General features: G+C 58.4%; 2 protein-coding genes across 2 annotated transcripts; one reads left to right on the top strand and one right to left on the bottom strand.

Annotated features, from left to right (window-relative positions):
- Window positions 1-2,139: 2,139 nt before the first annotated feature.
- On the top strand, window positions 2,140-7,159 carry BESB_008700 (putative cell-cycle-assocaited protein kinase ERK7; the record flags this gene model as incomplete). The annotated part of the gene is made up of 9 exons (XM_029359624.1): window positions 2,140-2,205; window positions 2,822-3,041; window positions 3,446-3,547; window positions 3,837-3,915; window positions 4,161-4,357; window positions 4,783-4,912; window positions 5,170-5,259; window positions 5,591-5,695; window positions 6,157-7,159. 9 exons carry the CDS (start codon window positions 2,140-2,142, stop codon window positions 7,157-7,159), a joined length of 1,992 nt encoding a protein of 663 aa, XP_029222537.1.
- A 3,204-nt stretch (window positions 7,160-10,363) lies between these two features.
- Window positions 10,364-14,127, bottom strand: BESB_008690 (Not1 N-terminal domain, CCR4-Not complex component protein; the record flags this gene model as incomplete). The annotated part of the gene is made up of 5 exons (XM_029359623.1): window positions 10,364-10,434; window positions 10,856-11,012; window positions 11,227-11,537; window positions 11,767-12,846; window positions 13,368-14,127. 5 exons carry the CDS (start codon window positions 14,125-14,127, stop codon window positions 10,364-10,366), a joined length of 2,379 nt encoding a protein of 792 aa, XP_029222536.1.
- Between the last annotated feature and the right edge of the window lie 1,720 nt (window positions 14,128-15,847).

Raw genomic sequence — 15,847 nt, 5'->3', positions numbered from 1 at the left:
GACATGCGAGGGCGTTTCACAGACCATTATGCTGCTAGGACACGTACTCGCCACAGATATCTTCCGTTTCAGCAACGTCGCTCTCGATGCTTTGTGAAGCGGACATTCCATCTACCTGTCGGGCCGCCTCTGCGAACGTCGCATGAGTTTGCCAATGGAAATCCTATCTTCCTTATGGTGGCTCGTTCCGCCAACGAGCCTTGATGGCTGACACCGTGGTTTCTGAGCAACGTTCCATGCGTTTCACTTTTTCGTTGGCTCCTCCCAGGCCTGTGTGTGTCGGCTGTGCCTCAGACCTTAAGCTGACTCACCTACTGCGCGTGAAACTCTTGTTTGCTCCGCGCGTGTCACTGTCAGACACGCAGATGCTGCGATGCCGCACAGAGGTGCGAACGAAATTGCTAACCTGCTCGCGGACGAGAAAACCAGCTCTTGCACCACTTTTGCGAAGGACTTCGACTCTAGTCTCGAGTAAACAGAGGCGCGAGGGCGTTTGAACCGGGGGCTTCTTTGTCAGATTCCGCCTCCTCACTTTTCTGTGGAAGAGCGAGCGGACGCGCTGGCTGTGCGATTCTCGTCTTGTGGCTGAGGCAGCTGCTGCTGCGATCCTTCACGCCGTTCAACGGCTGGCGCCTCTCTTCTTGCCTTACCACCTGTTGTGTTTTCTCTCAAACATGCCAGATTTCACGGCCCCAGTGCACACTTTTTGCAGACACTTGGGCATTCTCTTCTTCTTTCACTCTCGGCGGAAACTTGGAGCGCCGCAACTCTGTGCGTCGTGTGTAACTGCTGTGGCATCGGCCGAATAGATATCTTTTTCGCGAAGCGATTGAACGCGCCCCTCACTCTTTTCGTTGTTGCCTCGCTGCTCCACGTTCGCTCTTTGTGTTTCCTCTGGAGGGAACATGCGACTTCTGGCTTCTCACCTTTCTGTCACTGGCCGCGGACGATATCGGGGTTCTACGGTTAGTGGTTCGCGTTTGCATCCGACGTCGTTCTAGACAACTCCCTCTGTTTCACGACGGACAGAGAGCGGCCTTCTTTCATTCGGCGCGCAGACAAGCTGCACAAATTCTCCTCTCAAAACTCCAGTTTTGCGGCTGAAGCCGCGTATTTATTTCGCAGACGTTGCACCGGCTTTTTTCTTCTTACGAGACCGTCAACGCTCTTTATCGGAACTTTCCACGCGCGTCTCTCCCGCATCTTCTTCTTCCTCTTCGCGTTGCCGCGCTCGGGTTCGCTTGCCGTTGCTTTCTTCCCCGGTCGTCGTTGCTTGACGGCTTCTTCTCGTTTTTCCGGCAGACTGCCTCTTTCGCAGCCACTGTGTGGGAATTTTTACGCGTTGGCCGTGGCTGTTTTTCGGTCCTTGGCCTTCGGCTCTCGCTCGGCTCTCGCTCGGCTCTCGCTGGCAACGAGGGCGCGCCGCCGCCTGCCTGCTCCGCACAACTTGGCTCGTCACTGCACTCGGTGTGTCCGTCGTGATTGGAGGTTGACGCCTCGACCTTCTCTCTTTTTCTTCCTCGAGGTTCGTTGCGGAGGCTCGCCGACTCAGGATCTCGTGCTTTCGCGTCTTGCTCGAGTGCTGCAAAGAGGCTCCCGCGGCCTCTGGGGTTTTTGAAGCCGAAATTTCTCGGAACGTTGCCGCTGCAACCGCGCGCACGCGCTGAGCTGCTCATCAAAGATCGCGCAGCGCGGCACAGGAGAGCGACGGCATTGTTGGAGAACTCTTCTTGCCGGCGCGAGTTCAGGGAGCTGTGCAGCACAGATTCCGATCCGCCCCTGCCCTCTTCACTTGTCGCGGGCCCCTGCTTTTCAGCGTGTATCTGGCGTGCACGCGGCATCTCTCTGAGAACGCATCTGTTCCTTCTTTCTTGTCTTTATTTTTCGAGACTCAGCCCAGCGTCCTTCAGGCGGCGGCCTGCAGACTCGACTGCATCGCTGAGCGCTCCAACCTCAACTTAGACTACACTTCTTGCCCGCCGCGGAGGTTTCTGAATCTGTTCGCTGTTCCTCGGGCTGCCGCTCTGTCTGCATCTCCCGAGTCGGCTTTGCTGCTGCGACCGGTGAGCCTGTCTCCGAGCCTTCCTTCCTGTCTCTGATCGCCTCGAGCGCACCCGTTTCGTCGCAAACTTCGACAAAATGACAGACGAGGTGGACAAACATGTCCTGCGGAAGTACGACATTCTGCAGAAGCTAGGCAAAGGGGTAAGCTGCGTGATTTCTCTCCTTCGGCCGCGCTAGCCGTGCATCTGTCGACGGGGACAAGAAAGTGCCCGCTCTTCATCGTGGATGTTCCCTTCAGTGCCCGTGGTGCAACACGTAGCTTCGTACATACATACATAACTACACCTGCCCCTACTATTACACACATACATAGACACATCCACATTCGTATAATTATGCTTTGTATAGAAGTGTATGATATGCAGGTAGTCCCACGGCCTCCAGACAAGCCTGGGGTTGCCGCAGTGCAGGCAACCGCATCTGGTGATGCGTTTCGTGCGTTCCGCCTTTGAAACGCATACGTATGGGAACGTTTCCGCGATGATGTGCCTGAAGAACTGCATTTGAGCATCCGCGCATGCGTAGACAGGAAGGCCTGCCTCTGCCGAGATTTTGGCTCTTTCCACGTGTGCGCATCTGTAGTGCTCATCTTGACTTACGCCGCAGAATCGATCCACACTTTGTCAACGTGACCGTGAACCGAAAGCCGGGAGAGAAAATTGATTCGCTGTCCCTTGCGCGAGCAGGCACCTCTGTGAGGGCTGTCTCCTCTGGAGAATTGAGGACGATTGTGGCGGCGTGTGCGTTTGCCTCGCAGGCCTACGGAATTGTGTGGAAGAGCACAGACCGCCGAACGAACGAAACTGTCGCCTTGAAGAAGATCTTCGATGCCTTCCAAAATGCCACCGACGCGCAGCGCACCTTCAGAGAAATCATGTTCCTGCAGGAGCTGGCAGGACATGACAACATCGTCCGCCTCATGAACGTCTTGAAGGCAGACAATGACAGAGACATCTACCTCGTCTTCGACTACATGGGTGAGACCTCCCTCTAGAGCTGTACCTTCAAATGCGTATATAGTTGATCTACAGGCCTGTATGAGGCACGGTGATTGCCTGTGGATAAGTTGCCGCCAGGCGAACCGCGCGACCTCTGCCTGGCGCGGTTGGCTCCTTGTTTTTCAATTTTTCGTGTTTCCTCTCCAGTCTTTGCGTTCGGATTCCTTCGCTCCCGAGGCTGTCATCCCTTTGAACACATTCGGGCTTGAGACAGCCTTGAAGAATGGGTTCGGCGACGTCCGCGTGTGCTGCGAGGGATGCACATGTGTCTTGTACGGGAAAGCCTTAGGAGGGACAGCGCTTCTCCTTTGACGGTGGGCGCCGCGGCCCTTAGCACGCTGCCGGCCTTATTCAGCTCCCGCAAGTGTTTTTTTCTGCTTCAGAGACCGATCTCCACGCCGTGATTCGCGCGGATATTCTCGAGGAAATCCACAAGCAGTACATCGTCTATCAACTCCTCCGCGCCATCAAGTTCATGCACTCGGGTAAGCCTCGGCATTGCCTCGCGAACATCGCTGACACGCCGCCCTCTGGCCTCACTCTGTTCTCTCTTTATCCGTCTATAAGCTGAGCCGTCTGCGTCCACGCCGTCCGTCGCTTCACTCGAGGTGTGCGTCTTTGCCCTTAGCTCGAAGGCTGCTGGATCGCTTCGCTGCGTTGTGGACGCGGATAGATTGATGAGAGCGACGCGGGCGTGAGTCCATAGCGTTTTGTGATCCGGACCTCGCCTGCGGAGAGATGCATGCATTGTGATTGTGTCTTCTTCGTTCGCAGGAGAGCTGCTTCATCGCGACATGAAGCCGTCCAACGTCCTCCTGAACAGCGAATGCCACGTCAAGGTCGCCGACTTTGGGTGAGTCCTTCATTTCCGGAGATCGCATCGGTTCTTGCATCCATATTTGCCAAGACGCCGCGCGCAACTCCCGCGAATCCTGCCTTAATTTACGTCTGTATGTATCGTTTTTTTGCGTACGTGTACATTTGTTGCGCGCTTCGGTGAAGCATCTCGGCGGTCGCCACGGGCGCGCTTCGCAGCATGTGCATGCGTCGTCCGTGCATGCATCCTCGATTTTTGTTTTTCTGTGTGTTTTGACTAAGTTTGGCGCGATCCGTCGCTCATAACGAGGCAGCCAGCCAGGACGGCGGAAACCCAGTCCTCACGGACTACGTGGCGACGCGCTGGTACCGTGCGCCAGAGATCCTCTTGGGCAGCACTTGCTACACGAAGGGAGTCGACATGTGGTCGCTGGGCTGCATTCTCGGCGAGCTCCTCTCGGGGCGCCCAATCTTTCCAGGTGACTGCATGCAATGAGTATACATGTATATGTGTAAACTCACTTTCAATCTTTATATATATATATATATATATATATATATATACTTGCATGTTATATATGTGTGCATTTGCATATATATATATCCATATGTATGTATGTGTATGTATTTACACGTGCCTATTTGAGCCTGAATCTCTTTTGCGCGCGCGTTTTCGTTGGACTGCAGAGGAATTCTGAAGGGCGTGCTGGTCGTACGCAGCTGCAGACTGGCGGCAGAAGGGACGTCCATTCTCTCGGCCTTTGCAGGCGGCTCAGACACGCGGTCGCCGGCGCGTGCGCGAGTGTCGCTGTGCATCTTCTTCCATTCTTTTTCCCTCGTAGCTCCTTGCTCCATACATTTTTCTCGTGCGCCTGAGTCTGCGTCTGCTGCTGCGCGTTTACAGGGACGTCCACGATGAATCAGCTCGAGCGAATCATGACTCTCACAGGCAGACCGAGCGCAGAGGACATCGACGCGATCAAATCTCCGTTTGCAGCGACGATGATGGAGAGCTTGCCTCTTGGAAAAGTCAAGTAAGGCTTGCGTGGCAGGCTAAAGGCAAAGTTACGCGCCGCGTGGCGAGATCATTTCTCGAGCGTTAAAGCATGTCCTGCAGAGGTGCCTTCCGTCCCTGCGGGTGCCCAGTCCTGTCAAGATTCCAAGAGATGTCCTCAGTCCTGAGGCCTTCTTTCTTCTCCCTTCAGCGCGTTTCTCGCTTTTGCCCCTGTCCAGTGTTGTTATCTCTTTGTTCAGTCTATCCACGTGCTGTCTCTCGTTTCTCCGTTTTCAGGAGCTTCAAAGACGCGTTCCCGAACGCTTCTCCCGAGGCTCTTGATCTTCTGAAGCAGCTGCTTCAGTTCAACCCCAACAAACGCATCAGGTATTCAAGTCTCGCCTTTGGCGACCGATCTCGTCCTGAGAATCTGTGATTGAATCGTGCTGCATGTCTCGCCGCGCCGCCGTCTGTCGGTTCTGTCGTCCATACTTGCATGCAAACTGTGTGTATGCAAGTCTATTCATGCGTGTGTGTCTCTTCGTGCAACGCTCTGCGGGTTGGTTGACACTACCCCTAGGGCCACTCGCGCCTTCTGCGCTTGCATACGGCTACATCGTCCATCTATTTATGCAGGTATGGGTGTATGGAAGTGTGGATGTGAGTACTTGCGGATGTGTGCAGACATCTGTGTTTTTTCTCTGCTTTTTTTCTTCAGCGCAGAGAAGGGACTTCAGCACCCGTACATCAGGCAGTTCCACAGCCCAGAGGACGAGCCGGTGTGCGGAAAAATCATCACGATTCCGATTGACGACAACACCAAGTAAGTTGCGAAAAGCGAATGGATAGACAACGCGAGCTGCGCTGGAAGCCGCGCTTCTTTCCTTGTTTCTGCGTGACTGTCTCTCGTCGTCTAGCCATTCGTTTTCTCATCTGCGTCTCTGCGTTTGCGGCAGAGGGCGATGCGCTGCCTCAGACCCCGTGCGGGTTAGCGGGGCCGCTCCCGTGCGAGGAGGTCGTCGCGCGTTTCAGAAGAAAAACTGTGTCTGCCGCTCATTAGAGGAATCACGGTGCCTCTCGTGTGCGACGTACAATATGTGTAATGCTTTGCCTTGTTCCGTCACATCTCTTTGTTCAAAGCGCGCTTTCCACTGGTGCCTGTGCGAGACGTGTTTGAGTGTTGGGCATGGGGTTTTCCTCGTGGGGCTGCACTTTTGAATCCATCATCTGTTTTTTCCACATTTTTTGTTTTTTTAGTTTTGTTTTCTCGAATCTCGCTTGCAGGTACTCTGTGGAGGACTACCGAGACAAAGTGTACTCGGAGGTGATCAAGAAGAAACACGACCAGCGGCGTCAGCGTCTCGCGGCGTCCTCCTCGGGGCGGCATCACTCCTCGTCGTCTTCGCACCACACCTCGTCGCACCACTCCTCGTCGCACCACTCCTCGTCGCACCACTCCTCGTCGCACCACTCCTCGTCGCATCACTCCTCGTCGCATCACTCCTCGTCGCATCACTCTTCTTCAGGCACCCGCGTCTCGTCGGGAGCCCACGCGGCGCCCGCCGGAGGGACGCCCTCGTCGCAGCCGCGCACCGCTTCCTCTGGAGGATCACCGCCGCAGCGCACGAACAGTCGCTCCGCGGCGAGCGGCTCGTCTTCGGCGCTCTACGCCAAGGGCGCCGGAAGCGCAAGTCCCCCGGCCGCCGGCGCGCCGGCCCACGCGGCCTATGCAGCCCAGGCGGCGACCGCAGCCGCTTCGCCGCAGGCCTCCGCGGCGGCGGCGTATCCGTCCTATCCTGCGGCGGCGTACGTTGCCGCGTCTTCGCCGGCGGCCTCTTCTTCGCCTTCCTCCTCGTATGTCTACCTGAGCGCGTCGCATGCGTCGCAGCGCGCGGGCTCGGGGGTGCCGGCGGGCGGCGCGACTACCTCCGCGACCGCGGCGTCCCGCTATGCGGCGTACCCAACCTCGACCCTCGTCTCCTCTGCGCAGCACCAAGCCGCGCCGCCGGCGGGCGCCTCGCCCGCGCGCGTCAGCCCGACCGCCGGCGCCACGTCGAGCAACACGCCCGCCTACTACGCCCCGTCGCACTTTTTCAGCGGCTCCGCCGCCAACCACGCGACGACGACGACGCCAGCCGCTGCGGCTGCGGCTGCGCTCGCCGCCGGCAGGCCGCAGGAGCTCACGCGCAGCGGCAGCCTCACGTTCCATCAAGTTCGTGCCAAATCCGAGGCCTACGTGCGCTCTGGAAGCAAGTCGAGCGTCAGCTCCTCTCAAGTGAGTGGCTAGAGAGCCAGGAAGAAAAAGAGGGAAAGAGACAGGAGAGGAGGGGGGAGGGGGAGGAGGGGAAAGAAAGGGGGAATGGTAGATAGACAAACTCGAGGCAGACGCCGTGTGTCTCAGGCAGGACTAGCGAGCGGAAAATAGAGGCGGAGGTCGGCGCGGAGAGTATTTGCGCGAGGAGAGACGTGACCTCGAATCCGCGAGTAGATCTGTTGCGTCCATGGCAGCAAGGCAGCTGATGCCTCACGTCTGCGTTGACCTCCTTGCCTTCAGTGGACGGAGCTCGAGCGCCATGGATCGCACGCAGTGAAAGTGAGTCCGCTGAAGTACTTGAAAACCTTATGGCCGTTTTTTGATGGAGGCGTCTCGCCGACTGGTTCCCGTATCTCCCCGCTTCTGCTGATACTCTTGGCTGTGTCCTGCGTCGCATGCATAGAAATTAGGGGCCTTCCTACGCCTGAATACATCTCTACGACCGCGTAGCGCACTGAACGCCTGCCCATTTCATGCTTTTTATCGCTTATGGATGCACTTCTGCCTGCTTGTATGTGTGTCGAGCTGTATACACCTGCATGTATATGGTGACTCCAGCGTATGAAATTCCTTTCTCGCGGCGGACAGTGCGCGAAGCGCGATTGACAGAGGCATCGACGCAGCGATTGAACGCTCAAGGCGCAGTTAATTTCCCGCTCACTGTGGAGGTCTCAAAGAGCGCGCCAAAGCTTTCAAATTGTACTTGCCTCGGAGCTGCTTCCGCTTCTTCTCAGATCCTGCGATAAGATTTCTCCGCGCTGTCTGTCTCTGGCTTCTTCGCAGGCTGTCTCCAAGACGTACGGAAATATTTGAAGCGTTTCAGGTCTGCAGAGCGCAGTGAAGGCGGAGTTACGATTCGTTTTCACTGGGAGTCTCCTCTTGCGACTTCGCGCTCGCTCGGTTCGCGCAAGTCTCCGAGGCCGCCCTTCTTTCGTCTCGTAGCGGCTGCGCTTCTCCGCGCGGAGGCGGCAACTTGATTTCATCGCGGCTTAAGTCAGCGAGGGAAGTGGTCTGAGAGCCCTGCGCGCGTCGATGAGCTTCGCAAATCGACTGCGGCGGAAGGACGACGGATGCATGCGGAGGAGGCGGACTGAGACGCGAGGCCGCCAGGCCGCGAGGAGAGCTTGCGCAGCTCCGCATGCGTGTATGAAAACGGAAACACGTCGACAGGGCCGCAGAGGAAGAGGGAGACGAGAAGCAGGGCGACGGCCGCGCGGAGAGGCATTAATCTGTGCCGCGGCCTTTCATGTCTGTGCTTTTGTATATCTTGATGCGCAGCGGGGCGCCCACGTGTGAGACTGGCGTGACTGTATGGAGGAGGCGTCGGCGCGCGTTTCAGTTGCTCCACCTCTGAACGTTTCTGAGTGTATTTCGAGCGTGCCGATGTCAACAAGTCTCTTGAGTTGCATTTTCTTCACGTTGAACCGACGAGGCCCGGTTTTGCTGGCTGCGGAGGAGCCGACAAGTTTTTTGTCGTGAAAGCAGGCCTTCATGGTTTTTGTTGGGTAGAATCTTGTTGGAGAGCCTGGCGTTCGTCGCGGATTTCGATGCCTGGAGGCAGCTTCTGACGCTTTTGCCCGTTGTTTTTGTTCCTCTTTGACCACGAACTTGAACGGCCAGCGAGAAGAGCGACGAGCTCTTTTGCCGCATTCGGTGGGACTTCCGCTTTGTTGTTTCCGTCTCGCCGCGAACCCACGCTCTTGGCTTCATCCGTTAAATCCTTGAAAACTGCGCGGCGCCCTCAGGGGCACATCCACACCTCGCAGATGCCCCCAAGCAAAGTGCCTCGCGCCTGAACTGCGCTTTCATGAAGTCGTTTCTCGCTTCTGTCTCGCCGAACTGCGTGCCCACAGAGAGCAAGGCGCTCCGTGCCAAATCACCCGCGCTCGAATTCTGCACCCACACAAATACATGCATACTCGCAGTCGCAGACACGTGTTTCGCTCGACAAGTAGCCGACCCCCGTGTAGAACCTGCTGCCGGCTACCCACCCTTGGGTCCAAAGCGGACCGCCACACCGTTGCCCAGAGTGATCGCACTCAGGGCGGAAGAGCGGAAGACGGACAGCTATCTGGGTTTCTTGTATGAGACTTCTTGAAGAGCGTAGCTACTAGTCTTCAGTGTCTACTACTCTCTGAAGTGCGTAGCTCTCTTTGTTTCCGTGTCTCAGATTTTTCGTGGTTTTGGAGCGTCTGCGGGCTGGGCTCGAAGCCATTTCCCCCTCTCGCCGCACTGGTGCGAAGCCGGATCTGTCAGTCTGCAGTGACTCGAGCGAGCTACTCGACCAAGAGAGAACCCACGGAACGCGCGTGAGACGACAGCAAGAGATAATCAGTAAAACTGAGGCACCGTAAACCCTCAGGTATGTAGTTGCGCTCCGAATTTTCCGCAATATTTTCATTGAAATACAACGTCTACGTGTTGGTGGTGTCTGTCGATCTCTCGGCGCGGCACCCGCACGGCGACCTTTGACTGCACAGGGAAACCGAACAAGAAGCGGGACTTCGAGACGAAAAAGGGAACGGAATGAAACAGAAAAAACAAGACGCGCAAAGAGAACGAAGGAAACACGCGCCGACAGTCCTCGCGGCAGCGGACCGACGGCCGAACTCAACGTCTCTCGCGCTCCTCTTCACCCGAACGCTTGACACAAAAAACCGGCAGATGAAAACGGTATGTCACTTATCTGGAGACTCTCTCCGCAGACAAGCAAACACAGCCGCGCCTCCTCTCCCTCAAACCTCCCCCCCTGCAGTTCGCCTCACGGCGTCTCTCTGCGAGCAGGACGAACTCACGCGCCCGAAGTTCTTCACCCTCCAATAGACGCCCGAGGCTGCTCTCTCTCTCTGCGCCGCTCTCAGGCAGAGCGCCAGCGCCTGAGAGACGCGTCGTTTTCTTGCGTCTCCCGCCCCCTCTGTCGAGTTTTTCTCGTCTACCGCAGCCCTCCACGCGCCGGATTAGGCGCACGACCGCCACGCATGCGCGGCTCTTTCTGCGTCGCCCTTCTCCCCCTATCTTCTCCTTGCTTGCTGGCGCTGCATCCGCGCTCCTTCGCTGCATCCCGCGCCTTCCTCGCTCTGCCTGCATTCGTCTTCTGATCGCCTTCCCTCTCTCGCTTCCGCAGTCTCGAGATGTCCCGCTGGTGTCTGGCTTCTCTCTCTGCGCGTCGCCGCAGCCCTAGACGGCGAGCTCGTCCTCGAGCCAACAGTACTCGAATGTGAAGTCTTGCTTGATCTTCGAGCACCACCCTGCGCGAGAGACTCAGAAAAAGATCACGGTGAATTCAAAACGAGGTCCCGCAAGCACAGAAACAATAACGCCTCAACTTCTCCAGACTAAATGCCAAGCCTTCCACGCCTCGACCGCCTCTGTCAGCGAGACGGCGGCGCCGGCGCCACGCGCCGGCAGAGGCAAATGCTTGCAAAAATGATAGTTCACCACTGAGTAAACAGATGCGCGGCATGGCGGTCCAGCCTAGCTGCCAGGCCGCCGCTCCACGCGCCGCCGCGACTGCACAGTTGCGAGAGAAAAGCTTTTTTCTTCTGAACCTTCGAACTCGACCGTTCACGCCTCAGCAGAAGCAGAGAGGTACCTGCGACTGTGTGGATTCCACGCGAGAGTCTTGTCCGTTACCCGCGGAGGCGACGTGTTCTCCAATGTTTGCCATACCTGAGTCGTAGTCAAAGTAGACGTACGTGCCCTGCTCGTATTTGTCCGCCGTGATTCGCGGCTCTTCGTGGCGCTGGAACCAAGTCAAATATTTCTTGTGGTATCTCCAGGACTGGCGCTTCAGCTCGCGAGCTGCCAAATATTGTTGATACGTCCCCTGGAAACAAAACGCGACACAGACATGCAGCGACACGCGCCGCGCGCCTTTGGCTCTCTCTCCCCTCGTGTCTCCCCCGACCCCAGCCGCCGCGCCAGCACTCAAGGCGTCGCCCTCCGGAGCTGCTTCACCTCCCTCTGCTCGCGCATCCCTTTTTCGTCCTTTGCTGCACGTCTCTTCCCCCTCCTTCGCGCTGGCAGCTCGATCAGCCTACCTGTTGATAGTAAAAGACGAAAAAGAGAGTGTCAAGGTCCAACCGCGAAAACAGCTGCCGAGTGTCGTAGCCTGCCAACGGGGTGTCGGGAAAGCTCTCCGGCGCGCACGTCCAGGGGATCTGCGGCGACAGCGGCGGCAGCGAACGAACCCCGGGGCCTCCAGGTCCCACCCCGAAGACCCCGTTCGCCCCCCAGCCCAGCGCCGACGCAGCGTTGCGCCCGCAGACGCTGCCGCCCTGCGTCTGCTCGCCATCGGAGCGCGTAGGACAGTGCGCCTGGCTGCAGCCGACCAGCGCCGCGATGCCCGAAACTGCAGCAGAGACGAGAAAAGGTGACACACGTGCAACGAGGGCCTCACACACGATGGACGGCCCTCCCGCTGCCTCCATTACGCAGTTTTTGCACGAAGAACGCGCTGGACACAGGTCCTGCGAGAGGCTGAACAAGTGAGACGGGCACGGGAGTTTCGGATGCGTCACCTGGGGGAGAGTGCGCCGCTGTGAGAAATCAGCGTTCCTCTGTGTGTGCGGGTTGCTTACGTGAGCTGCCTGAGTTGCCCTGGAGGCCAGGCATCCCGAGTCCCGAGGCGGATTTTCCTTCAGCGTCTTCTTCTGCGGACTTTGCTGAAGTCGCTTGGTCGGTCTCGCCCGCCCTTCTCTCTCTGCCATCCTCGCCGCCGACTCTCTCTTCTTCCGCGCCCGCGGCGCCCTTGGCTTGCTGACCTCGACCGCTAGCTGGGTCCGTCGACCCCCCGGTCACGGCGGCCGCAGCCCCCGCCGTCTGGGCGCCAGCGCTCTCTCCTCCTCCTACGGCCTGCGCCTTGCCGGCTGCGCGCTTGTCTTTGCCCGCTGCGCCTGACGCCTTCTCGAGTTCTTCGCGTTTCCGGCTCTCCTCTGGCTCCGCACCCGCAGTCCCCTTCGGGGCAGCTGACCCGGCGGAGGCCCCCGCGCCGGCGACGGTGACCCAGCGGCTGGTGCCTGCGAGCGCGGGGTCCGCAGCGGGGGGCGTCGACGCAGACCCCGCGGCGCGCCTCCCCGTCCAGGCGTCGTTCTCTGCGCCAGGGGAAGCCGACCGCGGCTTCGCGGAGACCTGCGCGGGCGAGGCGGCGCCTGCGCGGTCGGTTTCGTGACTTGTTTTGCGGCCTCCCGTCGCCCCGCTCTCTCCGCCCGCCTTCTCTGCGGCGCCCTTCTTCTGCGCGCCGCCCGCCGCGTTCGTCGCCATGCCGTTCAGCGCCGCCGCCGCCGCGCCCGCGGAGGACGCTCCGGCGCCTTCACTGCCGGCGCCCTTCTCAGCCCCGCCGGCTGCCTGCGTGGCCTTCTGACCACTCTCGCCTCCTCCGACCGCCTTCTCGCCCTTCTGGGGCCCCGCAGCGGCGCCGCCGGTTCCCAGAGAGGCGCGCGTCGAGGACGCCGCCCCGCGATTCGCTGTAGAGACTCCACTCTGTGTGCTGCTGCTGCGGCCTGTCTCGCCCGCAGCTGCCGGAGATCCAGCGGCAAGGCGGCCCGTCCGCTGAGACCCGCCTGGGGGATTACTTGACGTGCTCGTGGGGCTCGCGCCCGCGCCGGAGGCCTCTTTACTCCCCGCGCCGCTGGGAGGCGTCGCGTCTCCGCACGGTTCCGCTGCATAAGAACACCCAACACACGCACAAAATGCGACTTCCGAGGCCTACATAGATGTGTATCTACATGTATATATGCATAAGTGGATATATATATATGCATATAGACGTGTATACACGCACACACACGCGCACAGGCCCGGCTCATGTGTCGATTGCTGTCTAGATGAATATTCACGCACGCGTTCACACAGCGCCACAAGCGGCGCCCCTTCCGTAGTCACGCGTGGCTGCGAATACTGGGGTTTGATTACATTTTTCACGTGAGTGTGTGTAGCGATGCATATGCGAGGAGGATGCTTATCACACTGGTTGGGCGGAACTAGTCACGCAGCAGAGACCCACGACGAGTTCGACTGCGCAATCATGCGGAGACGGGCAGACGAAAGTCAGCCGCTTGTCAACCTGCGGCGGGTCATGAGCCGCCCTCCATGGACTCTCTTTGGCGCATGCGCGTTCTAGACCGGCGAGACATTCTGCGCACACGACAACGGAGAGCCACCCTCAACCCTGGACACATACAGTTTGTATTTTCCTCCTCAGAGTCCTTGACGACTTCACTCGCGTTGTCCTCGGGCGCGTCGAGGTTGAGCGCAGTGTAGAGCGTTTCGTCAAAGAAGAAGTCGGGATCGCTGAAGGTTTCAATATAGAGCTCCAGACTTTCTTTGAGTTCGTCCATGACGGAGAGGTCGAGAGAGTCGTTTTCGAGTCTCCGCAGAATCAACTCCATGTTGTTGATGTGCCAGCGATGCCGCTGCACATAGAGCTGCAGCTGGCTGAGGCGGCGCTCTGTATTGGCCTGGTCGCGCTGCTTGCCCTTTTTATTGCTGTGAAGCAGTTCCTCTTCGGCTTCATGTGCGTCGACGTGAGTGTTGAGCGCGGAGATGAATTCGTTCAGCCACTCGCGGTGGCGGTTCCGTTCTTCCTCCTGCGGGTCGAGCTTCGTCTTGGCTGCGAGGCCCTCCTTGGAGAAGGCCTTCATCTTTGATTCGCGCTCGCAGACCTTGAACCTCTCCATCTCGCGTTCGATTTTCTTTCGCGCCTCGTCGAGTGGAGCCTTGTCTTTGATGTCTGACGACGTTTGCCAGGTCTTAATCTGGTCGCGAAACCGCTGCAGTTTCTTGATTTCGCGCTTCAACTCGTTCTCGAGCTTCTCTTTCTGCGACGAGCTGACCAGAGGCCCGTGTATCTTCTCGCAGACGTCGTTGAACGCATCCAAACCCTCCTCGACACGCTTGAGTGTCTTTTCCACCTCCTGCTGCAGCTTCCGCTTCTCTGCCATGGCGCTGCCCTGTCTGTGCGGCTCTCCCCCTAGCCAAAAAAGAGAACAGAACAATGGACAACGTGCAGACGCCTCTGCAGCGCGCCACACACAGGAACGCAGCAGCGATAGGAAAGACGAAAAGCCGCCGACACGTGACGCCTAGAAGCTCCACAGGCAGGCACTGGAGAAGAGACGCAGAGCACGAGACGAGCACAGCAGACGGACAGTGAGGGAACGCAGATGACAAGCTACCTGCGACAAACGGAGAAAAACCGCAGAGAAACCACAAGAGAAACCAGAGACGGAGTTCTGCAGGTCACAAGCCAGGCCTGCTCCAGGCGCAGCGGCCCAAGAATTCGATGACGAGCTGCAGCGGGGCGGCTACCCTCGAAGCAGAAGCGCAGAGGAGGAAATCTAAGACGATTCAGAATCGACGACTGACAACAGAGGCGTCCTATCCCTGCGGAAGAGGCCTCTCGTCTCTGCACTGTATTTTATGTGCGCGCGGCCACCGGGAATCCGGTTTCACGTCTCCATTTGTGCGCAGTCGAGGGAGCCTCGACGGCGCAGACACAGGCAGTGGGAAACGGTTTTGCATTCAGAGAGGACGGCACACGCCCAGACGACGACACTCGCAGGGCAGCGCGGGTAGGCGCCGAGGGTGGGGATCAGACACAGAGTCAGACACGTGAAAAAAAGTCGCACGGGCTGTAAGAAAAACAGCCGCTGCCGCATGCTTCGTTCGCAGGCCCTCTGGGGAGAGACTTAGCCCGCGGTCAACAAGAATAAGCAGAGGCCTCAGGGCGAAGCGGACAGCACGTCTCTTCGGAAGGCCGAGAGGAGGCGAGTGAGAGATCCGCTCTGTTGCGGACGGAGAAGCGAAACAGGAGACTCGCAAGAGGAGGCGGGCGGAAACCGGGAAGCGGGTGCGAAAAGGAGCAAAGGCGGCGCAGTCGCAGTCCCTTCGACGACGCGGCGCTCGCTCTGCGCATGTGCTTCCAGCTCTGATGAAGTCGCTTGCTTTCGCGGGCGGAAGGCCGCGATACGAAGAAGAGAGCTCCCTAGAGAGAGGGCTGCAACGCCGAGAAGAAACTGCAAATTTAAAGGCCACGAGAGAGCGGGGAGCCCGCGCGCGCACGCAGTCGGCGACGAACAACAAATTGGAGGAGGAGGAGACGAGAGAGCCGACGATGCTAATCGCGTCGCAGCCACGAAGAGAAGGACGTACAGACGCGCAAAGAGCAAGGAAAAGAGATTTTGAGACGAAAGCGTGCTCGCTCTGGCGCCGAGAAAAGACGGACAATACAGTCGAAAGAAAAGAAACCCGTTCAACCCGCCGCTCACTGCTGCGCGTGCGCTGAGGAAGAGTCGTTGGATGTCGTCGCACGCGCTGAGACACGGTGCAAATCGGTCATATTTTTCTAGCTTTCCGTTTTCCCGTAGTCGGCACGGATACCGAGGAAACAGTATGCCTGTTTTTGCCATCTCGTGTGCACGGTCTTTGTGACTAGATGTCGCTTTTTCCCTAGTGACTGTCGACGTTGAGGGAGTGCGAAGAAGCCTGGGTGAGGGAAGGAGCTCTAGGCTCCTTTCATGGGGCCCTCTGGCGCAGCTGTTTGTTTAGTAGGATGGTGCCGGACTCTCCTCGAACTTAATTCTCGGGCGGAACGTGTGAAGGGAGCCGGCAAAGTCTTCAGTCAGCGACTCTGCCGGCGCCGCTGGAGGGAACGAATGCCTC

The sequence above is a fragment of the Besnoitia besnoiti genome, chromosome I, assembly GCF_002563875.1.
Source record: "Besnoitia besnoiti strain Bb-Ger1 chromosome I, whole genome shotgun sequence".
NCBI lineage: Eukaryota > Apicomplexa > Conoidasida > Eucoccidiorida > Sarcocystidae > Besnoitia > Besnoitia besnoiti.
This window is presented reverse-complemented; position numbering and strand designations above follow the sequence as displayed.